This window comes from Erithacus rubecula (genome assembly GCF_903797595.1).
Source record: "Erithacus rubecula genome assembly, chromosome: 6".
Taxonomy (NCBI): Eukaryota; Metazoa; Chordata; class Aves; order Passeriformes; family Muscicapidae; genus Erithacus; species Erithacus rubecula.
Window position 1 is genome coordinate 50702434 of NC_136688.1, and position 27629 is coordinate 50730062.

The following is a 27629-nucleotide window of genomic DNA, read 5'->3' on the forward strand; positions in this document are numbered from 1 at the left end:
CCTGGTGTGTTGAATTTGAATGACTGCTGTTGACTTGCAGATGGCCAGGGTACATCCTTCCTCCTGTGTGAGCTCAGTGCATGGCTGTTCTGTGCTTTGTGCTCACACACCTGATAGAGCTTTGCTGTGGCATTTCCCATCCTCTGCACAGGTAACTTGCCATAACTTCTGTCAGACTCCTGTTTTCTATGTGCTAACTCTGCTGGAATGATCCAGGTGATGGTGTTCATCCTAACATCAGAGTTGAGAGCCCTGGTGCAGACAGAGTAGAAATAAATGGAATGGCTTTTGTGGTACAGTGCTTTCCCAAAGAGGTGTGAGAGAGTTGAAGCATAGCTTGAATCTCTAAAGATGTAGATCTCTTATTTTTTTCTTCTCTTGTGTCATCAGTGACTCTTCTCTGCTCAGAACTGCATGCCAGGTGTGTGCTTGAAATCACAGAACATGATGCAGTCTGTAAAAACACCTGGCAGTTCTGGAATGTGTGGAGCAATAGCATTTCCACCACGTTTCAGATTCAGCCTAGAGATGCAAACCCTGATCCCTCGGGCTGTTGAACAAAGCGTGCAGCTTTTACTGGGCACAACACTGTTGTTTCTTCCCTGCTGTCCCTCCCACCCCTCTCTCACTGAGGTTGCAGTTTCCCTTCCTTCCCATGGCTGCAGGGGTAGTACTGACTTTAGCAATGCAGGAATGTCCTGCCTGTGCTCACACACAAACCTGCAGTGTTGGCAAAAGCCACCGGCGGTGCTGGCACTGGAATGTGACAATGTGACAATGTGAGAAGGACCTGGCCAGCCCACGCCGGTGTTGGGAGCAGGCACTCTGAAAGTGCTGGCCAGCCTTCTCTGATGCCATGGGGATGGCAGAGGCAGGCAGGTGAGCATGGGGAGGGTGGTGAGAGGTGCCATCCTCACGGGTGCAGGATGTGCTGAGGTGATGTGGATGTTCCCCTTGCTGCTGGAAGCAGTCACTGTATGTGACTCTGCCCTGCTCATCAGCCTTTCCACTCACACTCCCAGCGCTGGCACTTGAGGCTGTGCTGCCGAAACTCTCCACATCTCTGCTGTGGAGTGTGGAGGGCTGGGGAGTTCCTCATCTTAATGAAGTGGGTTACCTTCCAGCAGAGACTCCTCCTTCCAAATTGGGGAGCTTGGTGCTGCTCAGATGTGACACTTCCATCATTACAGAGCAGCAGGATAAGCAGAGAGGAAACAAATTGTTTTAAACGTGAAGGCAAACACTAATTCTCTCCTGCCTCCCTGCTACTCCTCCCCCAGCAAAGAATCCTGATTGAAATGACAGGTGGTGCCTTTCCTGGCTCCAGTGGGGCTTTACAAAAGGTTTCTCCTTCATGCCAGGTCCCAGAAGGTGACTGTGAGCTTCGTGGGGTGCTTTTCCCCAGTGGGCCATCTGGCACTTAAGGTGACACGAGCAGAGTGCCAGCTCTGGAGCACCAAGAGCCAGGGACAGCAAGGTGAGGAGCTCCTGGGCTGCAGAGGGTGCTGGCTGACACTGCCAGAGCCTGGACCTGCTGCTAGGGCCATCTCTTGGAAGAATTGCAGGGTTTTTTTTAAAAGTCTTTGGGAAATTTTCTGGAAGTTTTCGGGAAGTTTTGCAGAGTTTCAAACCTTGGGTTTGCTTGCTGTCTGGTAAGAAGTCAGAGATTTTCAAAATGTTCAGTCCTGTGTATCCTTCTCCCTGTTTGTTTTGATGTGACCAAGTCCTGGAATTGTCTGAGGAATGGGGAAATACCAAGTGATCAAACCAAGTGGTGAAAGAGATGATTTCCCCCAAGCTTCCCCAAAGCCAGTTATTTGGTGAGTCAGTTGTGTGGTTCCTTCTGCACGCCTGGATTGAGCCCTGGAGGCTGTTCCTGTCGAGTAATGTGTCTGGTGTGTTGTTTGGCCAAAACAGGTGAAAACCCAGGTATCTTCCCTCCCCCTGTTGACAAACATGGCACCTGAGGAGGCTGAGCCCACTCAGATCTTCTGCTCTTCAAGTGGGTCTTTGGTGAACACTGGACCTCAGAGCACGCTCTGGTGTATTCTGTAAGCTCACAAAAATGGGGAATGGCCCAAGCCAAGAACTGAATTCCCACTGGCTGGGCTGGCAAACACAGAAAAGACCTCAGGAGCCGATTTCCACCCTGCAGGATGCCCCTTGTGTAAGCAGTGCTTGGACACAGCTGTTTTGGCATGTGGCTGTGTGAGTGCAGGTGGGAGCTGTGCACACACTGTATGGACACTTGATGGCTGCTTTGTGCCAATGCAGAAGCTTTGCAGAGACTGCTTGGATTTCTGCCAGGTATTTGTACCTGGCAGGCAGGAATGGCATCTGCCTCGACACACCCTGTGCCATCAGCACACAGGAGCACAGGGGAGGTGTGAGCCTGGCCCCACTCTTAGCAGATGTCCCTGGGGTGGGCAGGGATGGCTGGTGAAAGCTGCTCAGAGTCCTGCGGACAAAAAGAATTCCCAGCCATGCACAGGGCTGGATGGAGCGGGCTGGTTCCAGTGTTGGTTGGTTCCAGCTCAGGGCTGAGGCAAACCTGGTTGCTCACACCCCTCCATCCACACAGATCTCGCTCCATAGCTGCTCCTTGCTGACACCCCTGCAGAAAGCTCTTGTTCCTCTGCTTCATTCTACGAGATGTGAGTTGGAGTGTGGCTTCCAGGTATCTGAGATCAAATGTGATCCCCTCCAGTAACTTCTGCCTTGCTGCCCTTTGGGTAAGGTGGCTGTGTGGCTGCTGGAGGCCTGTAAGCACTGGGTGAGTTCCTCTTGGTGAATTGGTGTGCAGCTCCAAAGAGGGATTTAACTCCACTGACTGACTGGATATTCAGCCTCAGCTCCTGACCAGACCTGAAATGTAGCCATGCCTCTCTGGCAGCACACACAGCTCCTCTGCCACCAGAGAATGGTTCTGGCAGTATAGAATGTGCTCTTGCACTCAAGACTATCTTTTTTAATTAAAGGATATCCCACGTGGGGATTTTCTCTGGTTGGTGCTAGGGGCTGCCTGCTTTAAGGGCAGCCATGAGATAGAAAACAGCCTAAAGGTTGTCACCTGCTAGGGCATTTCTCTTAATTTACTTAAGCTTAGCTTCACTTTATTCAAACCTTCAGCAATGCTGCACTGTGCCAAGGAGACTGGCAAACATTGAGCACAGCCCAGCTCCCAGGGGGTGACTTCAGCACTGGGGGTTTGAAGCCAGTTTTTGGCACACCTCTGCCTTCCCTCTCTCTGTTTGAGGCCATGGCATATAACACAGTTACCACAGAATGATTTTTCCATGCACTTAATGACTTTCTGGGATGGTGCCATTGCTGCTTGGCTGTTTGGAGGGCTGCAGGAAGCTTGTGCTTGTGGGGACAGTCACCACCAAGCCACACCATCACTGCTTTGTACTCAGCCCTGGGCACCTTTTCCAGATGCAAAGTGCTGGGTCTGAGCACTTGTACTGGGGAAAGTCCCTTGTGTGGCAGGATACAGCTTTTTAGTGGTGAGGAGAGATGCAGTTATGCAACAGGGAAATTCTGAGAGGTGCTGGATGTGCCTGAAGGGCTTTAGGAGGTGGCTCTGCTGGCTGGCTAAGGGGAGCAGTGTTTTTGGCTTTGATGCCTGTTTATAACTCAATGCTGGGAAGGTGAAGCATTTACTGAGTGCTGTTTCCTCGCTGTGGTGGTGATGTTCTCATCCACCCCAGGAGCATTGTGGACAGCCAGCATGGGGGAGCAGAAGGATGGGCAGGCAGCAAGGAGTGATCAGTAAATGTGCTGATCTCTGCATTAGGGCAGCTGTTTTAATTTCTGGGGACTGATTTCTCCTTCTTAACTTTGTTTCACTCTCCCTGTAACCACTTGACCCAAACCTTGCTCCTGTGCAGCCTTTCACTGTGCCTGTCTGGTCCTGAGGCACAATAGCATCCTGGGACAGTAGCAACAATCAAAGCTGGGATGGTGAGGAGTGTGTTCCAGCCATGAGGAGAGACCTACAGAGAGGGCTGGGTTATTCTGACCAGGTTATTCAGCAATGCTGCAGTGAGCACCTGGCCCCAGTAATAAGTTTTGCTGGAATTTCTGTCATTCCTCTACCCTGCCCTAATGCTGGAGCAGGGACTGTCCCTCCTTGAGCAGGGTTCCACAGGCAGGTTGGGGATTTTTGACCTCTGCCTGCTTGCCAGATGAATTCCAGCTCAGTTGAAATCAAGTATGAGCTTTGGTGGGACAAGCAGCACAGAGAAGCAGCAGCTGAAGGGCACAGAAAGTAAAATAAAGGGTTTGGAGCACATCCCAGCACAGTGGGTTTCAGGGGCTGTGGCACTGCTCTGTCAGGGTCCCATGAGCAGTTTCTGCCATCCTGGTTGTGCTGCAGGATGCTGAGACTGCAGACAAGCATGCACTGCCCTCTGCATACTGCAGTCCTTTCTCCAAGCTCTTACTGCCAAGAATCTATGATTTATAATTTCCCTCCCTCTATTAAAATACAGGACTGTATTCTAAATCTCACTGCAGCCAGCATTCACCCCGAGAGTCCCCTAGGAGAGATTTGTGAGTGGTAATTAGAGTGCAGGAGCCTTTCACCTCGGGGACATCTCTCAGCATCCAGCTCCCTGGGCAGAAAGTGCTGACTGTGTTTTGGCTGATGCCCAGGCTTGGAGCTGCAGCTCTGAGGAGCTTTCTCTCCTGGCACCTCAGTCTGTCTGCCAAGTTGGAAGCTGGGAAGCAGGGGGAGTATAAATGGTGGGATGGTTTGCTTCCCACTCCTGCACTCCTAAATCCTTGCTGGTGTTGGGTGAGAGCTTCTTGTGGTGTGTGACCCTTCCACTGGATGATCCTTCTAAGAGCTTCCCCAGCCTCTTCCTGGCCTCTAGTAAAACCCCTGCATCCACCAATCTTCTGCCATCACCCTGCTGGTACCAGAGTCAGCTGAAGGGCAGCTGAGCCCCACAGCTCTCTCCTTGGCCACCATCCATACCGTCCCCCATCGTTTTCTGCTCCTAACACACCCTTGATAAAGATAAAGACGTGCGCCTGGGCCGGCACGCAGCTCTGCTCCGTGCTGTGTCGGAGCACAGGGACGGTGCATTCCCCTCCTCCTGCATCCCCATCCCGGCATTGCCGCAGCAGCTGTGCCGGCGCTGCCGGCTCATGAGCAAATCAGCTGGTGGCCAAAGGGCAATCACGAGCCGTGCCTGGGAGCTGCTCCCTTCCAAGCCAGCTAATTGAAAATACACGGAGGCCATTATCAGTAATTACGAGGTGGCCGCTGTTCAGCAGGGGAGATGCCGTGGGATGTGCAGGCAGAGTGTTCACCCCGACACCCTTGGGCCGGACCTGAGTGGGTGGGGGGCTGTGGGTGGCCAGCTCTGCTGGGCCAGGCTGGGGGAGCCCCGCTCTTGATTCCCCAGCTGTTTTCCTCGGTGTTCTATTACATTCCCAATGGATGCCAAGGAACAGGGAGGCTAGGACAGGAGCTGCTGGAGCAGCGGGCTGGTGCTGGGGAAGGCTGGCTGCAGGCTGGTGCTGGAGATGGGGAAGGCTGGCTGCAGGCTGGTGTCGGAGATGGGAAGGCTGGCTGCAGGCTGGTGTCGGAGATGGGGAAGGCTGGCTGCAGGCTGGTGTCGGAGATGGGGAAGGCTGGCTGCAGGCTGGTGTCGGAGATGGGGAAGGCTGGCTGCAGGCTGGTGTCGGAGATGGGAAGGCTGGCTGCAGGCTGGTGTCGGTGCTGGGAACTCTGGCTCCATCCCGGTGAACTCCCTGCTCCCTGCAGCCTCCCGGCTGAGCCCATCACGTGCCCGGGAAGGTGCAAGGTCCAGGGGCAGGATCGCGGCCCAGGGATGGCAGCCGGCCGCCAAATGGAGCGGCTGCTGTTCCTCCTGGCTGTGCTGCAGCTCCTGGGTGAGTACGGCCAGCGCCCGGCGCCGTGGCGAGCAGGGCTGACCGCGGGGCGACCTGCGCGTTTGGCGTGTGCAGCCTGGCTCGGAGCAGGGCTGCAGGCTCTGTCACTCACAGGGTACTGTCAGCAGAGGGAGAAGGCATTTCCAGGGCACGGGGAAGGCAGGCAGGGACTGAGGCTGGAAGAGCCCTGCAGCCTGCTCAGCTCTCGTGTGCTGTGCTGCAGGACACGCTCCCCCTCAACGCGCATTAACTTTGATGTTCAAGGACTGCGCTGCCCGGGAGACAGGGCCGATTGAATAGCACACGGGTGTTTCCAGGGCTGGGTGGGCGCAGGGGGCAGAGGGATCGCCCTCCGGCCGGAGGAGCCGGGCGGGATGCGGAGCCGTCTCCAGCCTGTGCTCTCAGCTCGCCTGGCCGCCGGGACCCGGGGCTTTGTGTTCTGGGGCTGGAGCTCTGCCCTCTCCATTCCCCAGCTTCCCGGGGCGCCAGGGACACGAGGGAGCTGCAGCAAGGACGGAACAATTTGCCATTACTGTTTGGGGGCTTTTTTCCTTCTTATTCTCTCTGGGCCAGCAAGGTGTTTATGCCCACAACGCTGCGAGCAGATGCTTGGTTCTATTTCTTACCAGCGGTAATGTTCTTTTCCCTCTCGGAGGGTTTTAAAGAGGGCACGGTACGGGTGTGTTCGCTCTGCCCGGGGGCTCCTTCAAGCAGCCCGGCATGAGGCAGGGGAGCCCCTCTGTGCCGTGTACCTGGGCTCCAGGCTTTCATTCTGCTTAAAAATACATGGTTTCTGTTCATTGAGAGATGGCTACTAGAGCCAGCGGTCTCAGCAGAGCCCCCGGCAGAGTAAAACAGAGCAAATTGCATCTCAAGGTGATCCCTGTGTGCTGACAGAGCCTCTGCAGCCACAGCACCCCATCATTTTGAGTAGCTGAGCCCAGGCTTTGTGCAGCCCACCTTCCTCTGTCGGCTGGAGTCATTCAGAACCCCTCTCCCACCCAGGCTTGTGTTTCCCCTCCAGTGCCCCAATCCCTTCCACCACGGGCATTCAACATATTTTGCAATTTGGTGGGTCTTTCTCCTACAGAAGAGATGATCCATTAAAAGGGCACAAGTAAGGTTTTTTGTCATTTTCTCTTCTCTGTCTCATATTCACTTGCCTGAAGCCATTTAATTCAGGCTGCTGGAGATTCATTCATCTTCAGCTGAACATGCCTCCCCCAGCCAAGCCTGGGCAGTGTCAGCCTGGGAGGCTGCTCTGCTGTGCTTGTGCAACCAGAGAGTTCAGAGTGAGAACCCCTCTGCCATGTCCTGTTCCTGGCCAACAGGCTCATCCCTGGGGGCCCCAAGGGCAGGACTGCCACTGTCCCAGGGAACCCCAAGAGGAAGAACCCTGTTTTCCAACATGTTTAAGCCTTAAGGCTGAAGTACACCATTGAATCCTTTCCCTCCAGCTCCAAACACATAAAACCAGCCTGTACTTGTGCTACATGTCCCATAGCAAATACCTTTTCTTCTCTTGCCTTGTCTTAGTGGTATCCCACCTCTGCATGCCTACTCTGCACCTTCTGGAAACCAAAGGTTGAGGAATCTTGACTTGTTTAATTAGTCTGAGTGACAGCAAAACCCCCTGCAAAGATTGCTTAATTACCAGGTGTGTGTTATTCTTACCCTTTGCCTGCAGGACACTTTCCTGCCTTCTTTCTGCCTGCTGAGTGTTTGTCCCTTGCTTCTCTCCCTGTCTGGGTGGCTAGAACCATCACCCAGCCAAAAAAAATTCCCTTGTAGAGAAGGGCTGTGACGGCTCAGCTAGACAATGTAGGAGCTGCTGTTGGGTGGAAAATCCCCAAATCTGGCCTGAAAATGCCAAGCCATCCTAAAGCATGCTCCCATGGACTGGGTTAAACTGGTTTTTCTGTTCCCTCCCAGCTGCCACCACTGCTGTGTACAAGCAATGGATCCCCAACACCAATTTTGAAACTGCCTCCAACTGGGATAAAGGCAGAGTCCCCTGTGCCAGGGATGTGGTTCACTTTGAGAAGGACAAGGTACAGACATTTAAAATTTATTTTAATTTTTGTTTTCACAAAACACCATCAGGCATTGGAAAAGCCCCTTTACCTGACAGGGCCAAGCTCACTTTATTCTTGCTTTTCTTGCAGGTCATCTCAGTCTTTGTCAGGTCTCCCCATGCACTGACAGACATGGTAAGGATGGTGTGCAGGGGTGTAAGAGGGTGGGTGAGGGCAGGGCCAGCCCTGGAGCTCTGCCTGGTGGCACATTAATTCCCCTCTCCCCCTCTCCACAGAATCATAAAATGGTTTGGCTTGGAAGGGACCTTAAAAGTCATCAGTCCCAGCCCCCTGCCATGGACAGGGACACCTTCCACCAGAGCAGGTTCCTCAAAGTCCTGTCCAATCTGAACACTTCTGAGGATGGGGTATCCACAGCTTCTCTGGGCAACTTGTGCCAGTGTCTCATCACCCTCACAGAAAAGAGTTTCTTCCTAATATCTAATGTCCTACTGTCCTCTTTGATACTTTCCTTCAGCCAGACTAAGGATGCCTCAGCTGAGGCAAGGAACAGGAGTCCTGCAGCAGCCTGGGTTTCTCTGTATACCATGGAACCAAAAAGTCCATTTCTGTTTTTTGTTTGTTTGTTTTGGGGTGGTTTTTTTTGTTTATTTATTTTTTTTTTAATTAGGGGAGATGAAAGACAGTGCAGCAAAACCCAATTTCATTTGAAAGAAATTGATTTTTCCTTCTCAAAGGAGAGATAAACCCCCCTCCAAGTGATGGAGAGCTTGGCAGTAGTTGGCTGAGGAGCACCAACCCACAGCATTGCAGGCACTAGCCCTGGGCAGAGGCTAAGTGAAGCTGACATCAAAATATCTCAAAATGAAAACAAACTGTTCTGGGAAATCCCAAAATGTTGCTTGAGAAATTTTCTTTCAAGTGCCATTGGGTTTTATATTTTTCTGTGGTATTATCAGTCTAGCTGTGGCAGGATGGGCATGACACCCTGCTGAAATGTGTGTGTTGAGGGGTGTAAGACTGGGGGGCTCAACTCAGAGGGGTTTCTGAGCAACCTGGTCTTGCCCCACAAGAGGAACTCTGCCCCAGAACAGGCTGACAGCCATAGAAACGTGGGCTATCAGTCTCTGTGGCTTGCAGGGTAAAATTTAACAGGGAGGAATTAAAGGGAAAAGCAAACCCACTGCCCCAGCCTGCCAGTGGGGGATGGGTCACCAGTGAGCCCTCTCTCAGTGCTGGGACAGAAGAGATGGGCTGGATCCTGTTTGGGAAACCTCCTCCCCTAGATGTGATGGGCTTGTGGATGAGTTTCCTCTCTCAGTTTTAGGGCAGCTTTGCTCTTTTATTGGCCATTAAATTTGAAGAAGCCCTTGAAATTTATGTGGTGTAATTTGTTCAGGCTGTCTATGCCACTAATAGTTTTGATGCTTTAATAACGCCATGTGCCACATTTAATCCCTCTACAAATATTTGGGGAAGATACTTTATTTATATGGCATTTTAAATATGAATTTTTGAAGGAAAGAATGTACTGGGGAAATACGTACAAATATAATGTAATAAATGATGTGGAATTTACCCAGAGAAGAAAAGAGCAAAATACCACTCCAGTAGATTTTATTTTACTTACAGATGAATGTATAATATTTCTAAAGTACTTTCATCAGAGGCCTGCAAAGTGCATAATTGCAGAGCAGCGTCAGTCATTAGGGCTGAGCCTCCTGCAGCCAAGCTGGAGAGGAGCTGAGCAGGGGAGAGGGGGATCAACACAACCTTTGCACTACACAAATCCACACCCATGGCCCTGCCCCCTGCTCGGGTGGATGGCTCCTATTGTGACTGAGGGATCAGGGTGCCCCAGTGACCCCTGGCTCATCCCAATCAGAGGATCCAGAGTGCTGGCAGGAGTCCTTGGGGACCCTCTGCAGCTGCACAGGCTGCAGGGTTACAGTGAATGTTATAGTCCCACTGCTGTGCAGATGGGGAGGGCTGCAGGGGCTCCTTGAGGGAATGAAGCATCACATGTGAGGGCACCATTCCCCTGTGCTGAATTGCACTGCAGGTGAGCAGCCAGCCCTGCCTATAACCTGAACTGCAGTTCACACCTTCCTTCTGAGCATCACTGCCCCAGAGATTCCCTGTGAACTGTCCCAGCATGTCTCTTAGCGAGGTGGTTAATATTTCTTTTTTATTTCAGCTCAGGCACTTCCCTCTGGTTCATTGCTGTGCTCTGCTGTCACCAGGTGATACAGGGACTGCCAAGGTTAGGGATGAAAATGAAATGGAACCCCCCACCTGAACTGGGCTGCCACTCATGCAAATGGCATGAAATTTGGCAACCAGCTGGTTAGAAAATGAATTGGTCATGAGGCTTTTTGCAGAGAGGCTGGGCTGCACCTGTTCAGCTGCCAGCCACGCGCACTGGAGCATTAATCACTTAAATCAGCAAGAATACATTAAGCTTTAGAGTCACCATGGAGATGCTATACAGCCTTTGGCCAAAAAAAGGGAAAAAAGGATGTTGTTTGCTACAGTAGCATAGCATAGAAGGAAATTTAGGCTCTCAGTGACTTTCGTGAAGATAGTGCCTGCTGTGGTGAGAGTAGGGGAGGATGCTTGGTGCTGGTGGTGGAGGGGCAGCATGAGACCCATCCCAACTCCCCAGAGTCTCCTAGACATTGATGTGAAAGTTCACTTCTGTATGGTGAGCGCTCCAGCTCCCCTCCCCATCCATCCCATGTGGGCACCAGCCAAGTGCTGGGAGATGCCTTCTTGGGGCACAGAGCCTGCCTCCCTATTCAGAGCTCACCCACTGAGCACCCAGCTCAGCATTTATTTGAAGTTTCAAATGGAACTCTAATTCAGTCACACACTAAATCCAAATCCAGCTTAAGTGTAAGTGGCTTTGATGCACAACTGTTGTGATTAGGCTGGATTTTCCATGGTATTTAGCTGCCTAAAGATGCAGATCAGTATTTAGCCAGCTTTGGGAGGTGCCTGAGACTAATGTGCAGAAAAGATGGAAATGGAGGTGATGATGCCTGGCATGGGTGCTCCAGGGCGAGGCAGATTTTGGCTGTTTGTCTCCTGATGAGGGAGAAAGAGGGATTGGACCCTCTGGCTGTGGCTGTGCTTCCAAAGGGAGCCAGGCCAGGGCATGGCTGCAGCAGTGAGCCTGGTGTCTGCCCCAGTAACCCCAGCCCTTGTGCAGCCTGTGCCTGAGCTGGCCAGCACTGACATGCAGACCAGGGATGAATGCTGCTGCTTCTGCTTTTGGGGTGGCAAGAATTGGGTTTTTAAACATGGGTAGAGCAGCCTTGATGTCAGCAGCCCTGACATCACCTTTCCAGCCCTGCCCCATCCCTGAGCTCTGCTGTGGGGCAGCATCCATCCCTTCTCCCTCCCTGCCTGCCCACAGGGGCTGCAGGGCTGGGCAGGGGTTTGGAGCGTGTGGGGCACTGGGGTCTGACCAGGGACACGTCCCCCAGCTTTATATTTTTAGCTGCCTAATTGTGAGAGCAGAATGTACTCGGCTTTGCTGCAGGATGCTCCCGCTCGGTTCCTGGCAGAGATTGATCTTGAAATGCCAATTGCTCTCCAGGGGCACCGGCTCTAATGAATTGCCACAGTTCAGCTAGGCCCAGGCACTGGTGCTCCCTCCCCCACTCTTCCCAGACAGCAGGGGAATGACACAACCAGAAAAGGGATTATTTTTCCTTTCCCTAAGATGAAGGTTAAAAATTTCAGGGGAGTGTGTGCCAGCACATAATTCCAAAATGGAATCCTGCAGTCTTTTCTGTGTCAGCGTTTGTACTGAAGGTGTGTAATAGGAAAGGAGTTTGGTGAAACAGCCATTTACACTCATCTCCCCGAGTCTATTTGCTCATTTCAGGCTGGTTTCCAGCGGGAGGAGTTACTAAAGTGTGTGATGAGCAGAGCAGCTTGCCAGCATCCTGGGCAGCAGCAGATGCTGGAGCCTGTCTGGCTGGGAACCTGCTCCTGGACCGTCTGCCATCCCTCCACTGCTGGGCATGGCCCCTCTGCCCACACCTCGAGCCTCTTCCTGGCTTTCTCTAACCTTGTCTGTAGAGGAAAGTTCAGGGAAAGGAGCTTAACTAATCTGAAATAGATTTGGCAAATGGCTTTAAGCCTTTCTGTGTCTCCTGCATTCACAGCTCAATGTCTTCAGCTACCCAAGGGGTTTCACATATCCCTGTGACACTATTTCTGTAGACTGTCAGAACCTGTTCAGCTACAAGTGTGTACTGGGAACCTGCAATCAAATTAATGGGCTTTTTGGGTCTGCAGTTTGTTTTTTGTCCTCCCATGGCTTTTGCTGGGCCCTGCAGGGTGGTTAGGCAGGGGCTGTGCCTGCCAGCAGCAGTGTGGGATGGCCAGGAGCTGTGGCTGCTCTGTAGGGATGGGCAGGACCGTGATGTGTTGGGAACCTGATGTGCCAGGTCACCCCTATGCCAGGGGATGTGGTGGCAAGGCCAGGCTGGGCACGTGCTGTGGGGAGCCCTGTGCTGAAACACAGCCTGAAATGTGAGGAGCAGGCACATCAGGAGCTGGCTCTGGCATTAATGACAGCACTGTGCTGCTGCTGCTGGGCTGGAGGGGAGGCAGAGCAGCCAAGCACCTCATTAGCTTGCAGGGGATGACAGTGGAATGATGATATCCCCTGGCACTGCTCCTGTGCCTGTGCTTCTGCCTGCTCTGGGTCAGAAGCAGAGGGGTGAGCTATTGCTGGGGTCAGAGCAGGGCTGGGGCATCCCCTGCCACTGCTGGGGACAGCAGCACCAGCCTCTGTGCCCCAGGAGTGCTGCACCAACCTGCATGAGGGATACAGGCTGCAATTCTGGCCTGGTTTCCTTGGGAGGCTAAAGCCCCATTCCTCATGGGACCATGTCCCTGGCAGGGAGGTCTTTGGGCAGCTGCTCCAGCAGTGGGTGCCCCTCCTCAGCTCACACAGAGGTCTTGGGGTGGCAGGAGGTCATCCTGCCTGCCAGAGACCTGGACTGGCTGCTGTGGGATCGAGGGCTGTGGCAGGAACAGGTGGCATTTGTGGCTGAAGGGCAGGACACTGTCCTGAGGGTGCAGGTGAAAGCTTCAGCTGGACCAGAAGGTAATAAATGAAGCCCCAGTGATGAACCCAAGAAATACTGCTGCAAGCAAGCCCCTGACAGTGCTCCAGAGCTGTCAGAGGGATTCACCTGGGGGAGAACCTGGCCCTGTGCCTTCCTGGGGTGTCAGCCAACAGCTGGGTATCACCCAGGCACCACCACCAGCTGTGCTGAGACCCCCAGCCCCAGCAGGCCCTGGGAAAATCCCTGCTGTTCCCAGCTGTGGGCAGAAAGGGCAGAGCCCACCCACCTGCCTGCTGCTGTCCATGGGCTGCCACTGACCCAGCAGGGCAGTATTTGCCAAGATGAGATGGAAATAATTTCCCTTGAGCTTGTGGTGGGTTACAACAATCTCTGTTGGAGCAGTAGCCTGCCTGCATCCTATCCCAGTGATGTTTTTCAGTGGAGGGCCAGCAGCACCAGTGCCAAAGGTGCTCCTGGGCTGGGTGCCAGGCAAGGGGGTGTACCTGGGGGCTGATGGCTGCTGACCTGCCTGCTGGAGCAGCTTGGGTTTGGAGCTCAGTGTGCCCAGGCAGTCTTGGTGTTGAATCATGGGGTTGGTGGCACCATCTCATCCAAGCAAGGAATTCAAATGCATTGATGCTGCAAATTAAAGCAAGGCTGTGGGAAGACCTGGCTGCAGTCACAAGTGTTGTTCACCCAGGTTAAAGCACAGTCATCTCAGCCCAATGCTTTTGACTCAAGTGGAGCCAGGATGTGCTAGAGGCTGGTTAAGGACATCTGATTGGAAAGCCTTCTCTCAGGACTTTGCTATTTTTTTATTTTTTTACTTTTCGGAGGTTAGTTTCTTTTTCACTTATGCATTGGGGCAGCAGATTCCTCCTGGTAGTCCAGTGCCGGGTCTGGTCCAGCATTTTTTTTTTTTCCCCATGACTTTGATAAGAAAAATGATGACTGTGTTTCAGTTGTCATTACACTTGATAATGATTACCGAGGAGATAAGTGATTTACCAGTATCAAGGATGGGAAATGACTAATGGGACTCTAAGCACTCACTGTATTAATGGCCCTGGAATACAGGTTGGCAGGAGGAAGGGAAAGCAGATGAAACTGCCAGCTTTTTGGCTTTGGTCCACTGGTACCTGTCATTGCTCAGTTCAAAATGTACTTGGAAAGTGGCCCAGCCTGTATGCAATTTCCATATTAAATTCCCAAAGGTAGAAAACCACTGCCCAACCAGAGTCTCCATTTGTCCTCTGCAGTGAGCCGAGATGCTTAACTTATGTTAGGAAAAAAGAAAGGGCAAATTATTTACAAAGATCCACTGGATAATGGAGACACTCCTGAAATGCTGCCCAGTGGAGAGAATCTCAGGCAGGGCTGGTGGTGGATGTGCAGTGGGCACGGTGCCATAGCTGCAGGGCCCAGCCCACAGACATTCCTGTGACAAAGCACAAATACAGAGCTCTTCCTGAACTTCATGTCTGTGGAGATGAGGTGATTCTGTCCCCTGTCTTGCATTGTGTTGTGTTGCATCTTAAATCCAGGGCTGGTGCTCGCAGTGTTTGGGTAGTCCCAGGGTGTGAAGGGACATTATGTGTGCTCACTCTCATTTCCACCCACATGAGCAGCTTCCTCTGGGCTTGGGAAGCCCAGCCAGCCTGGGATTTTGGCCTCAGCAGTGGAAGGGGATCTCCTGTGGTGTCTGGAGAAGCTGCATCTTGTCCAGAGAGCTCAGATGCTGCAGGCATGGGGCAGATTTGGCATGAGGCAGATTTAGCATGAGGCATTTCTCCCAGCTCTCCTCTTGAGCAGAACTGGTGCTGTGTCCTGCTGGCCCAACCAGACCTGCTCACCCTCCCAATCATGTGCAGGATGCACCCCTCACTTGTTCATGGAGCCAGTGTTGTGCATCCCTAACCAAGCAAGTTATCCTCTTATGCCTCATTTCCTCTCCTACCATACTGAACTCAGCCTTGCCACGTGAACCTTGATGTGTTTTCCTTCTGCCCTAATTAGTTTGTGAAGGTCTGAATGAACAATCCCCTTGGACACAAAAGCTGATGTCCTGCATGCCAAGGGCATCCTGGCTTGGATCAGGAATGGTGTGGCCAGCAGGAGCAGGGAGGTCGTTCTTCCCTTTACTTGCCACTGGTGAGGCCACACCTTGAGTGTCCAATTCAGACCCCTCAGTTTAGGAAGGACATTGAGACACTTGAGCACATCCAGAGGAGGCAACAAGGCTGGTGAGGGGCCTGGAACACAAGCCCTGTGAGGAATGGCTGAGGGAGCTGGGGGTGTTTAGCCTGGAGAAAAGGAGACTCAGGATGGATCTTATCACTCTCTACAACCCCCTGAAAGGTGATTGTAGTCAAGTGGGGTTGGTCTCTTTCTCCAGGCAGCACTGACAGAATGAGAGGGGACAGCCTCAAGCTGCACCAAGGGACATGTAAGTTGGATATTAGGAAAAGTTTTTTATGGAAAGAGGGATAAAGTATTGGAATGGTCTGCCCAGGGGGGTGGTTTTAAACACCATCCCTGGATGTGTTTAAAAAAGACTGGATATGGCACTCAGTGCTGTGGTTTAGTTGAGGTGTTAGGGCATGGGTTGGACTCAATGGTCCTGAAGGTTTCTTCCAACCTAGTCATTCTGTGATTCCGGCATCACAGGGTGTTTGGGAAGCTTCAACCCATGGCCATAGTCAAAGTGACTCCAGGGTAACTACAGGGGAGAGATCTGTCAGGCAGGCAGGGATGAGAGCAGGGACTTCCCAACCCAGTGGTCTTGATCCAGCCACAACACTCACAAATGCCAACCTCAGCAGCCTGGGAAAGCCAGCAGAGACCAATCATGGTCCTGCTGTGTGACCATCCCCCTCAGCAGCAGCTGCTGCCTGATTTTCCTCCTTCCACCCAAAGATCCCTGCAGCTTTGGGTCTGAGTGGCCAGAGCTGACTGCTGGTACCCTGTGCTGGTGAAAGGATGTGCTGCATCCCTTCCAAAGTCCCCCACTGATGGGTCACAGCTCAGATGGGTCCTGCAGCCAGCTGCCCTTCCAGCCTGGCCCTGCTGTGCCTGGCTGGCTGCAGGGGAGCAGCTGCAAACCGGGCAGGGGGCACTGCCAGGGGCTCCAGGCTGCAGTGGCTCCAGTCTGGAGAGGGGACTGGGCTGGCAGTGCTGCTGGCACTGGCCTGAGCATGGGTGACAGCTGGCTGCTCCACAATGTCCCATTGCCTGCTCCTGCCTGAGCTCACAGGAAAGCAAGCCAGGGCACTTGAAGTGAAGTACAGCGTTTTGTGGTTGAAGCTGGTAGCATTGCCCTCATCCAGCTGAATGCAGGCCAAGTCTTGAGCCTCAAAACAGACATGTTTTGATGGCTTTTTCATCTTTGGCTAAAGGACACGATGCCTTTGAATCCTGGCAGACCTTTCAGCCTTTTTCAGTGCTTCAGTATTGGACAAGTTTCCTCTACTCAAAAGCAATGGAAATTCAGAGAACCTGATGGCAGGACACAGTGTGGTCTGATGGAGCAGTATCCATAGGCAAAGGCTTCTTCCTGGCTGGGGGGGGAGACTCCACACCCTTGGGACCCGTGTTGCCCCAACCTCAGTTATTCCCAGTGTCATCCCCTCTCATCCAGGCCAATGTATGGCATTGCTGGGTCCAAAGGAGTGCAGAGGAGCACTGTGGGACTCTTCTGGGTGGCAGACACCCTCTGCTCTCTGTCCTGGCTTCTCATGGTTCCTGAACCAAGAGGGCCACCAGAGCTAAGGCCTTCAAAACACTGCACCACCGAGGCACTGAACTTCTTAACAGGTGCCTACCTACAGTTTGGGGGTGATGAGCTGTTTGCCTTGTCACCTCCCCCATGCCTTCCCCATGGTGGCCTCTGGGTGAGACTGAGCATCCTCAGGCAAGACTGGCCAGGGACAGAGAGCTATCATGACCACCTGCAGCAGTCAGTCATAAGTCTTGCTTTCTCTAACCTACATGCATATTTAAAGACCAATTAAGTAGATGAAACCTTAAAATCCCATTTAAATTTTTCTGCCTGAGCACAGGACCCTGTATGTTGGCATAACTCAGTCCTGGAGGGCTGTCAGCTGCTATTGGGGAGTGATGCTAAAACACTGGATAGACCAAATTAGAGAAGGGAGCCTTGAGCATCACTGACTCTGAAATATTGGAAGAAGCCATGGCTTTCCCTCTGCAATTTCTAAATGTAAAATAAGATGGGCTGGGCTGAATAACCTGTTTGCTGTGGATGAGTTGCCTGAGTTGATCATTTGCCAGGGCCTGTCCCAGAGTTAGCAGTGCTGGCTGGTGACTCAGGGGGACATTCTTGCTGAAAAGGTTCCCATGACAGAGCTGTGCCTGTTGAAGTTTGTCAATGACCAGGCTGAAGCCAGATCAGTACTGTGATCCTGGCTGCCTGCTGGTGATGTCCTAGCCAACAAGAAGAGGATCTGGCTATGGCAAACTGCTCCAAATGCCACTGTGTGTTTCCCTTAGCTTGTACTCAGTGCAAATTCACTGCCTGACTCTGCAGCAAGCATAGCCTGGGCCCCTGAGTTATATTTTGTGGGACAAGCACAGCCCTTGGAGGTGGGAACTCATTAATTGAGGGGGCCTCTGGCACTTGCAGAGCAAAGTTGGGTTTTTTTTTGGTGTACCAACCATGTATAAATCCATTCCTGAGCTGCTGTGAGTTTGTGCAAGAGGAGGAAGAAACTGTCCAAGAGCTTATTTTGCTTTTTCCTTTTCTTGCTTCTCTGAATGCTTTTCTGTGTTGTGGAAGACAATGTCACACTGCCTTTCCCATTGCAGGATTCCCATCCATAATCCAGGAGTTGATACTTTCCCATTTACATGGGGCATGGTAAGGGTAGCTCCTGATAGCTGTAAAGTGCCTTGGAGACTGTGAATATAATATGCAGTCTAATAATTAGCAGTGTTGTTTGATTACAAGCCTGGGTGGCTGGCAGCAGGACAGTAACACTCTGCATCCCTTCATCTAGTACCTGCCCCTGAGTGGAGAATTCGTGCTGGCAGCTGGTGCAGCATTCACAGCTTTCGATGGCAGCTGGGATCCAGGCTGTGACTCAGGTATTTATAGTGCCCAAACCAGGCATCCCATCAAGCCTGTGATGAATCATGCAAACTCAGCCCAAAGGTCCTACCTCAGAGCAAAGTGAATCACTCCTCTTCAGTACTTACCTTTTCTTTGATGACCTCCCTCACATCAGATCTTTTTTTCCTCGTACATCACCTGTCTTCTAAAAAGGTAATAATAGTAGGGAAGCCTTTGAAGTTGTAGCAGAGAGGCAAATACTGTTTGTATTTTCCCCTGCCTATTAAGCATGTAGCCACATCAAAGCCCTTATTTTCTCTGCCATAGTGTTTCTAAAGAAAACCAGTTAGGACATACATGCTGGTGAGCCAAACCACGGCCATCACAGCAAGCTGGCCTTTGCCCCACAAATGCATCCTCCCCTCCCTTCCCAGCCTCCAGCCCATGGCTGAGACAGCAGGTTTGTGTCATTGTTGCCTGCTATTATCTAAAAGCTGTTTTCTAGGGAGGGGATTTGGGGTGCTTAAGAACTACCCCATGCTCTAAGTGGTAAGTAACTTTTTAGTTCCTCTACAGGGAAGGAAGCATTCAAGCAGAACACTTGTGCCTGCACTCTGAATATTAAAAAAAAAAAAAAAAAAAAAAAAAAAAAAAAAAAGAGAGAGAGAAAAAAGGGGGGAAAGTCTAAATCAATCTCCCTGGAGGAAGGATTCTAGCTTAAGATGGTATGGAGCCACTCTGAAATCCTTCATTCCTATCATTTTTGTGTTTGGCTGTTTGCCCCCCAGCAGGGATGCTCTGGCATCTGTGCTTGGCATTGGGCTTTTCCTGCTGACCATGCACTGCTCCCCTGAAATCAGCTGCTGCTTCTGGGACAACTCTCACAAATGGACTTCTTTAAAGCATGATTTCAAAATGAATGCAAATAATTCAGTCCCTAAGTACCTTCATGCTGAATTGGTAAAGATTCAGCTGCTGGGAAGGGAGAGAAGGAATCAGAGCACTGCATGATGAAACTAACCAGCAGGGAAATGGTTAATGGTTAAATAATTGATAGTTAAATGAGGCACTGGCTTTGGGGTTACCTGCTGCAGGAATAGGGCTGGTCAGATTTGTGCAGACCTGCCAGGCTGCTGAGAAACTGGGACATGAATTATCATACCCATTTTTATCAGGTTTAGCTGTTACTCAGAATTCAGGCAGATGTTTTCCTTCTTAACCAGAAGCATGAGCTGTAAAAAATGGGGAAAAAGTATCCTGTGGGATCTGGGCCTGGAAGCCTGCAGGCAGATGTGGGATACGGGCTGAGACCCCAGCCCTGAGTTCTGGGAGGCTTTGCCAAGCTCTGGGAAACGCTGCATGGCTGCCCATGAGGGCGATGCCAGGGCCAGCCCTTGGCTCCCTGCCCACGGGTGGTATCCTTCACTTCAGGCCAGGCTGTGCCTGGTTTCACCAACCCAGACACGTCTGCTGGGGCCGTGGATTTGGGTTTGCTCAGCCCTCTCTGTCCCTTTGGCAGGTGGAACAGTGAGGTTTGCCGATGCTGAGCACCATGCCTGGTTTGACCCCACGCTGTGGCAGGATGTTCTCCCCAGCGGGGAGCTGAAGGCAGCGGGGCCCGTGTTTTCTGTGGATGAGGAGCGCGTCCCGTGCCGCCACGATGACGTTATCTTCCAGCCCCAGAGCTCCTTCCGCGTCAACACCGACTCCTCCCAGCCCGTCATTCACCTCCGCAGCATCTCTGTCATGGGCCAGGTGAGGTGGGGAGGAGGAGCTGCCTCCACACCTGCTCCCCACAGCTGGAGATGGGGCAGGCCCGTGGGCTGCAGCTTCAGCTGTGGACGGCCTCGCTGGCTTTGAGCATCGACCAGTTCATTACTGCCTCCCTCCTGCACTGTGGGCTGTCTCACTGTGCATGTTTAAAAAGGGTTTATGCACGGGTCAAACCACCAGCAAATGGCAGCTTCGCTGGCTGCCAGGGGCCTCTCCCATCGCAGGCACATGTCTGCAGCTCAGGGACCCTCTGGGACACCTCCCTCCTGCCCCCGACCCTAACATGGCCTGTGGCCATTGAGCATCTCCCAGCTTTGCTCCAGCACTGCTCTTTAATTGATTGGAGGGATAATTATAGGAGCTCTGGCAGGCTGCTGTGCCTCAGCCCGGGAGTCAGGCTCCCCAGGAGCCCTGTCCCTCCTGGCTGGAGGAGCAGGAGATCACAGCAGCAAGCACAGGCTCCTTCCAGGAGCGGGAGATGCGGCAGGCGCTTCATAAGTTATTTATTGTTTTTGCTGCTGTGCTGGCTGGGATCTGCCATTTCAGGGCCAGGCATTAGGTAGCTGCCTTTTGGGTAATAGGCTCAGCTGGTGCCCAGATGGGTGCAGGCGAGTCTGAACAAGGCAGTGCCCAGTGGAACTCACCCCGGGCACACAGAGCCCCAGGGATGGAGAGGTGGATGCTCTTGGGTGCCCAGAGTGATGCTGATGCCTGGGGATTTCCCCATGGCACATCATCCCCCCCAGGGACCACTGCTGGCTGTCCCTCAGGGCAGGGGCTGCTGCTGAGCAATGAGATGGAAGGAGAAAGTGCTTTTTATGATCATAGCACATTTTCTAAGAGCTGACTTTATGACCTTCTCTGTCCTTTTGTAGTCAGCCTACTCTGTGCTCTGTGATGTCTGTTTTCACCCCAGGGCCTGAGAAATCTACCTGTTGTGCTACAGCATGGAGACGCTTCCTGTGGTGACATGGCACGAGGCTGGTCAGTCCAGCTCAGCCTTTGCTAATGCCAAAAAATTCTTCTTAGATAGAAGGAAAACAGCTCAGATCAGCCCCCTTCCTCCCAGTAGAGAAAACCTGGTAATTTGAATTCTCTGAGCCAGCAGAAAGATGGAAAGCAAAAAAAGAGAAGGCCCAGCCATCTCATTCTCATTGGTTTTGGTTTTAGAGAGTTTTTCTGTTGGTTCAGGGGAAAAGATGAATGGGTGCATTGCCAGGGTTTTCCTGCTGCATCCCTGTCTGCATCACTGGGCACAGTGGTGGCCATCAGATGTGACAGCAGGTGTCCCAACAGCATGGCTGGGTGCCAGGGGACAGCACTGGGACCTGTGCTGGATACTCACCTGCTTTGCTGCTCCTCCCTGCACAGGAGCTGAACACCCCATCATCCTGGGCCGAGTACCTGGGGGGCCCCTCTGCCCCGCTGCAGTTCCATGGCAATGGCACCCTCCAGGTGACAGGCACTGGCTGTCCTGACAAGTCTGGCTGTGCCTGTGGGAACACCCTGGTGAGTCTTCCCTTTCCCTTTTGGGGTCTCCAGTGCAGTTTGTGGGTGAGGACTGACGCTGCCCTGCTCTCCTGTAGGATGGCCCCCGCATCTGCGCAGCCCTGCTCAGGGCGTCGGGGATGCAGTGCCCAGAGCCAGCCTGCCAGAACCCTCTGCAGCCCCTTGGCCACTGCTGTGGGGTCTGTGGTGAGTGGGGACATGGCCCTATTCCTCCTCCCTGCCTTGCCAGCTGCTTCTCTTGGCCCCATGGGGGAAGGTTGGGTGCAGGGCGTGCTTGCTGCTGGTTGTAAGCTGAATTTTGCTGTATCACTGCTGCCAAGGGTCCCATCTGTGGGTCCCATGTGCAGATCCCATCGTGTCACCTTCCCAGCACATCTCTCTGAAGAGATCCTGGCTTTGGGGAGCCTGTTCTGAGTCGCAGCCCTTTGTCCCTGCTTCTGGTTTATCCTGTCAGGATGTCACAGCTCGTCAAGCTAATAGGGCTCTGCTGAGTTTATGCAGCTGAAAACATGCAGAGGAAATGCAACCTTTTCCACTGTAATGTCAGCTTCCCAACAGCCAGCTTGTTTAATTTAATTTAAAATAAAAGCATACAGATTGACAGCATTCTCTCTGCATTAATCTGCATGAAATATTGCTAGGGGCAATTTTTCATGCACAACTGTACCTGGATACTTGGTATCCAATATTTGGTATGTCATACCAAATTCATTAAAATGGCACCATATGTTTCTCCAACGTGCTCCTAAAAGCATAATCTCTTACAGTCTTTAAGACAATTTAAAATTTCAGCAAATGCTTAATTATGTTTTTCCCTGGAAAGTATTTGTCTCCATGACTGCAGTGCAGTGTGCAAGGAGCACGGGTGCTCCCTCCCCTCAGCCTCCCCCCAAACCAAGGTAGTGCTGCTGCACCACAGCCTCATGGCCCCAAAACCAGGCACATGAAGAGCTTCCCAGAGGGATAAGAGGGAGAAAGCTTTCCAGGGAAAGCTTCTCTCCAGAATATGTTGGAAAGCCAAAAGCCTGTCACCAAACCCAGCTGACAGAAAAGACCAGCAAGGGAGGTTTCTGAGTCCAGCCAGACCAGCTGCCCAGGGCACCAGAGGGTCCCAGTGCCTTTTGTGGCAGCCAGAGCTGGGCTCCCTGGCAGCTCTCTGCCCAAACGAGGTGACAGTTTGACGTCTGTCTGTTTCCTGACACAGGGGCCACCATTAACCTGGATTTCACTCCTGATTTTGACCTGCAGAAGTACCAGGATAGATTGGTCCAAGAGCTGCTGAGCCAGGTAGATCAGCCTGTCAGATTGGAAGGGGCTGATGAAACCACAAGCCACTGGCCACATCTGCCAGTGACCTGTGGGGCTGTGTGGGGCAGGCATGCAGTCTCAGTGGTGCCAGGGGTGCAGCTCACCCTGTAGTGCCCTCCTGGACATGCCTGCTTGCTGTGCTGGGCCTCTGCTCCCCACACTGCTCAGCTCAGGGCAGGAGGAGCTGCTGGCACACAATGGGGAAGGATGCAGGGGGGCTTGCTGCCTTAGAAAACAGAGGAGGTCAGGTCTAGGTCACAAGGGAGCTCAGCTGGGGCCATGCAAACCTGCAGCAGGGCATTCCCTGACCTCTGGCTGCTTTCCTCTTCCCCAGCAGGCAAGCACTGGGTGGGGGACTGGCACTGGTCAGCTCTCAGATGCTCTGCAAGCATCACTTCATGCTGCTGCTGTCAGACACAAGATGATGTCCCTCCTCTTTAGAGGGGCTGCTGGGGAGGAGGTGTGCCCTGCACTGGGAGGAGTGTGCCCTGCACTGGGAGGAGGTGTGCTCTGCACTGGGAGGAGGTGTGCTCTGCACTGGGAGGAGGTGTGCTCTGCACTGGGAGGAGGTGTGCTCTGCACTGGGAGGAGGTGTGCTCTGCACTGGGAGGAGGTGTGCTCTGCACTGGGAGGAGGTGTGCTCTGCACTGGGAGGAGTGTGCCCTGCACTGGGAGGAGGTGTGCTCTGCACTGGGAGGAGGTGTGCTCTGCACTGGGAGGAGGTGTGCCCTGCACTGGGAGGAGGTGTGCTCTGCACTGGGAGGAGTGTGCCCTGCACTGGGAGGAGGTGTGCTCTGCACTGGGAGGAGTGTGCCCTGCACTGGGAGGAGGTGTGCTCTGCACTGGGATGTTCGATACCAGAGCATTGCTATTGATCCTGAGCTGAAAGCTGTCTGCCTGCCCCCCTTACAGCCACACATCTCAGTACAGCTTTTAATGGGTGTGACACATGAAATTGCTTTCTCAGCATGCTCTCCTCCTCACTGAGGACTCATTGTGTGATGGGTGGGTGCTGGTCACAGCTCGGGAGAGAGGGGAGGTACGAGCCTCTCCTCTGGGAAGTGCAGTGACAGGGATGGCAGCTCTGTGGTGGGGCTCAGTGGATTCGGGTAAGGCTTGCAGCTCACCCACCATGGAGATGTGACTAACGTGTGCCTACCCTGTCTTTGTTTCTCCTTGTGTCTGGGCAGCCCAAGTACGCCGGTGTGCAGATGGCCATCTCCAAGGTGCACAAAGCACAGCCCCTCCTGGGCGCGCTGCCCCGCGGCGCCGCTCCGCTCATCCAGATCGTGCTGGTCGATGACAGGGCAGGAGGGCAGGCGGGCACGGCGGCCGAGCAGCTGGCAGCAGACATCATGGAGAGCATAGCACAGCACGGTAACAGCCCTGTGCTCCTCAGAGCTGCCCTGCACTGCACCCACACCCACTGCTGGCACGGCTTGCCCTGCCAGCAGCCCCCATGGCCAGGGGCTTTGAACCTCTCTAGGGATGGAGAGTCCACATCTCTTGGCAGCTGTCTCCACGACTGACCATCTTTGCAGTAAACCAGTTTTTAATATAAATACTTAGATAAATATAGGTATTTAAGTGGAATTTACTGTATTCAGTATCTGCCCATTGCCTCTTGCCCTGTCACTGGGTGCTGTTGAGAAGAGCCTGGTTCAGCCCCAGCTGTGGCTCACCAGGGCAGGGCAGAGCAGAGTGGAAGGTCTCAGCTCCCTTACCCTGCTGGCAATTCTCCTCATGCAGCCTGGGGTAGTGGTGTGCTTCCATGCTGGGTCTGACCATGGCCAGCTTGGTGCCAGCCCAGGCCCCAGAGCTGCTTGGATGCTGCTTGTGGAGGCTGGCAGATGCTGGTGGGCACACAGGTCATTGTGTGGGTGGCAGACCCACAGGGACTTGTCCCCACTGAGTCCATCTACCTGTGAATCCCATCCCTGTTCCCAGGGAAGGATGCTCAGCCAGGCAAGCAAGACCAGACCCAGCTGAAGGCTCCCTCTCCATGGATGTGGGGATGTATTGCCCTGTACAATCCTCATCCCTCTTTCTTTGCAGGTGAAGCTCTTGGCATTTCAAGTGGCAAAATGGAAGTGGCCACTGGCAGCACTGCCAGTGGGCAAGTGGGGAGCCACCCAGTGAGCAGGATCACAGTGGGGACTGTCATGGGCCTACTCTTCAGTCTGCTGCTCCTTGGAGGGATCCTCTTTCTCTATAGAAAGGGAAAGCTGAGGTAGGGATGGAGCTTCTTCCAGCAGCAAATATTCAGGCTGCCTCTGCCTGGGAGCAGCTGCCAGCCCAGGCTGTCCTTCCAATGTGGCACACAGGGGCACATGGTGCTGCCCAGAGCTCCCAGAGAGGGGCATGGCCTGGCAGCCTGCTGGCCCTGCATTACTGTTCACAGAACCACAATAATTTGGGTTGGAAGGACCTCAAAGATCATCTTGTTTCAAACCCCTGCCATAGCCAGTGACACTTTCCACTAGCCCAGGTCCCCAGAGCCCCAGCCAGCCTGGCCTTGAACACTTGCAGAGATGGAGTATCCACACATTCTCTGTGCCAATGTCTCACTGCCCTCACAGTAAATTTGTCCCCAGTATCTAATATAGACCTGCCCTGTGTCACTTTAAAACTCGTCCTTTCTCCCCATGGTTTGCTGCAGGTGAGTTGGCTGCAAGGCACTTCTGTACCCTTGGGCTGTGGCTTCATTCTCCTCCCTGACCAGGAGGAGCTGCCTTGGCTGGGTGCAGTGCTGGGCTGGGAGCAGGGCTCTGCAGCTCAGCTGGAGCTCTGCACAGCCTGCTCATGGTGACATCCCCTCTTCCTTGGCACCATTAGTTTGCAGCCCTGCTGGGGAGGGGAGGACTGAACCTGCCAGCTGCTCAACAGAAATGCATCAAAATAATGCAAAACACATCCCACAGCTTCATAAAGGGAGAGGCAGCATCCAAAAGCAAGTGCAGATTCTGGTGCATTGCTTGTTCACAGCATGGAGTACAGAGTGCAGGTCCCAGGGAGGGCTGGAGGCTGCACCTGACTGCACCACAGCTGGGAGCTGCTCAGAAATGCCCCTTCTCCATCACCTTTTCCCCTCACAGCTTGAAGATGGGGCCAGGCAGTGATTAGGGCATCCCAGCAGTGCCCATGGCAAGTGCTTGGGGCACCCCCTGTGCTGCTCCCACATGCACCCACCTTCTCCTGGAGGGTTTTGCAGGGTGTGCTGCCTGCCTGCTGAGCCACTGTGGGTTATCTCACTTACCCAGCTGTGGGCAGGTGAGGTTGACTTTACACACTTGATAACCAGGGGCAGGAATTGCTTCAATTTGCATGTGCAAAGTGCACCTGTGTCTGCCAGGGGGTTCTGAGCTCCCTGGGGCTGGGGCTGCTGTAACGGGCTCACAAATGAGCTTGTTTTTTCCCTCCCACCTCCTCCACTGGGATTTTGTCATTGTGCAGCAGTGGCCTTGGCCAGGAACACTTGCCCTGCTGCTTGACACGTGCTGACATGGTATTTCCTAGCAGTAAACCCATTTAATTTTTAAATAAAACTCCCAGACCCATAATTGCTACTTGATGATTTATCTTTCACTGATAGTACTTTGGATGCTGGACAGGCTTTGAAACCAGCTCTGTCAGCAGCAGGAGGGAATTTTGTGTAGCTACAGGAGAGCTGAACATGAGCTCAGGGCCTGTCCCAGTCCTGCTGCAGGTCCCCCTTATTTCCACTGGAAGGGAAATAAGAGCAGAGCTTCCCTCAGAGCTCCTGAAGTGATGTGCACAGACCTGCTGCTGAGCCCACATGCAGCAGATGCCCAGTGCAGGGGAATAATCAGTGCCTGGGACCCTTAGGATAAAAGAAATGAAGAAAATAATACAAGTAGTGATGGTGATTAAGATGAAAAAATTATAACATGATAAAAGTAATTAGTACTTGTTGAGATTGCAGTGGGAAGCAGGTGTCAGCTCTGTGGCAATTCATTTAGGCCACAGGGAAGGAATTATTGCTCCAAAGTGAAGCTTGTGCTAGACTTGTCAGCCTCTGCAAACTCCTCCCTCCAGAATGCAGGTCCCAGATCTCCAGGCTTAATGATTTCTGCTGGATACAGCAGCACTTCCCTGGGAAAGAGTACAAATACCCCATTCCAATAAGAGCCTGACAATTTGCCCGTCTGTTTTCCCATCCAGCTCCAAGAGGGAGCTGCAGGGTGGGAGGGTGTGGGTGCTGATCCCAGTTTTCCCATCCAGCTCTGAGGGTTTGAGCTGGGGAGCTGCAGGGTGGGAGGTGTGGGTGCTGACTCCAGCTCTCTCTCTCTGCCCAGGTTTCCTGCCCTGGCCCTGCCCCAGCCCTGGCACAGGCTGGAGGAGCCGACGGTCCCCGCGCCAGACAGGGACCAGGGCTTTGACAACCCCGTGTTCAGCGTGGTGAGTGACCCTGCCAGGGAGCTGCTGGGGGCCCTGACCCCCCTGAAAGCCCCTTGGGGTGACCCTGGCAGGGACCCTGCTTTCCCCATTCCCCTTCTCCCTCAGGTCACCTCCCAGCTGCTGCAGGGACTCAGCACTGGGTGGGTTTGGCCAAGGGTTTGCTTCTCTTCCCCATGGGTTGCTTTTTTCTCCCTTGCTGTTGCAGGAGCCTCCAGATGCTCACCTTGGAGAGGAGATACCAAAAGATCTTCAAGTTTTCTACCTCAACCCTCTGTACGATGCAAGTGAGACAGAGACCTGATGGTGTGGCTCATGCTGGGGCAGACAGCACTCCCCTGGGGACACCACCACCCTCCAGCCCCCACAGCCCCTCACATCACTCCTGGTGGGATTTAAATCCCACATCACTCCTGGTGGGATTTAAGCCAGAAGCAGATCCCACCTGAATAAAAGTGTCTGTGCAGTGGAGGAAACCAAACCAACCTTCACTGTTGGGATTCAGTCACATGGACATGGCCTCCCTTG

At 53.1% G+C, this 27629-nt stretch overlaps 1 protein-coding gene across 1 annotated transcript; it reads left to right on the forward strand.

Annotated features, from left to right (window-relative positions):
• The first annotated feature begins 5691 nt into the window (after positions 1-5691).
• Positions 5692-27612, forward strand: AMN (amnion associated transmembrane protein). The gene is made up of 12 exons (XM_079309366.1): positions 5692-5904; positions 7837-7955; positions 8070-8114; positions 18043-18130; positions 19615-19850; positions 21240-21377; positions 21455-21563; positions 22582-22664; positions 23876-24062; positions 24741-24915; positions 27002-27104; positions 27310-27612. The coding sequence occupies exons 1-12, from the start codon at positions 5700-5702 to the stop codon at positions 27403-27405; spliced, it is 1584 nt and encodes a 527-aa protein (XP_079165492.1). The 5' UTR covers positions 5692-5699; the 3' UTR covers positions 27406-27612.
• The last annotated feature ends 17 nt before the right edge of the window (positions 27613-27629 follow it).

What these genes read in the sequence shown, in the direction of transcription:
- AMN (XM_079309366.1), top strand. Translation starts at nt 5,700, where the DNA reads ATGGGAAGGCTGGCTGCAGGCTGGTGTCGGTGCTGGGAACTCTGGCTC. An exon ending in TTCACTTTGAGAAGGACAAG is followed by an intron (nt 7,956 to 8,069) that starts GTACAGACATTT and finishes CTTTTCTTGCAG; the next exon opens with GTCATCTCAGTCTTTGTCAG. An exon ending in CCCATGCACTGACAGACATG is followed by an intron (nt 8,115 to 18,042) that starts GTAAGGATGGTG and finishes CCCTTCATCTAG; the next exon opens with TACCTGCCCCTGAGTGGAGA.